Source organism: Plectropomus leopardus, unplaced genomic scaffold (assembly GCF_008729295.1).
Source record: "Plectropomus leopardus isolate mb unplaced genomic scaffold, YSFRI_Pleo_2.0 unplaced_scaffold93520, whole genome shotgun sequence".
Lineage (NCBI taxonomy): Eukaryota > Metazoa > Chordata > Actinopteri > Perciformes > Serranidae > Plectropomus > Plectropomus leopardus.
In genome coordinates, this window is record NW_024703140.1 from 1 (window position 1) to 623 (window position 623).

Consider the following 623-nt stretch of genomic DNA (forward strand, 5'->3'; position numbering starts at 1 on the left):
GAGGAGTGTCTGCGGATGACTGGAGGACTGCTGTGTCCATCACCCGGTTGTGGGGCGGGGCTTGTCCCCTCTGACGGCGGCAGGAGGGTGGAGTGTGAGCGGCGTCTCGGCTGCGGTTTCGTGTTCTGCAGAGACTGCAGGGATGCCTACCATGAGGGGGCGTGTCCTGCCGAGTGTGCCCTGCCCACCGCCGCCGCCTCCCCTGGGTTCGTGGTGGACGAAGACACGTCTCGGAGGGGACGATGGGACCACTCGTCCCTGCTGCTCCTGCAGGAGACGACCAAACGCTGTCCTCAGTGTTCTGTCCCCGTCGAGAGAAACGGTAACACTAATATGTACAAGTACTGCATGTCTCTGTGTAAATATATACATGTATATATGTGTGTGTGTCTCCCCCTGCAGGCGGCTGTATGCACATGCAGTGTCCTCTGTGCAGAGCAGAGTGGTGTTGGCTCTGCAGAGTCTCCTGGAACACTGACTGTATGGCAAACCACTGGTTCGGATAAAACACTCGGAGACTCGGCAGAGACTCAGACAAAGACACGTTCCGCTCACAGACACTTGGGCAGCTGGAAATCAAACCACCAACTGTATCAGATTGTGGAGTGGTTCTGTATCAGATT

At 56.8% G+C, this 623-nt stretch overlaps 1 protein-coding gene across 1 annotated transcript; it reads left to right on the plus strand.

The window, feature by feature from the left end:
* Positions 1-6: 6 nt before the first annotated feature.
* prkn (parkin RBR E3 ubiquitin protein ligase) lies at positions 7-617 on the plus strand (the record flags this gene model as incomplete). The annotated part of the gene is made up of 2 exons (XM_042483441.1): positions 7-322; positions 403-617. Coding segments are annotated over 2 exons (420 nt in total), but the record flags the coding sequence as incomplete, so codon positions are not given.
* Positions 618-623: the final 6 nt, after the last annotated feature.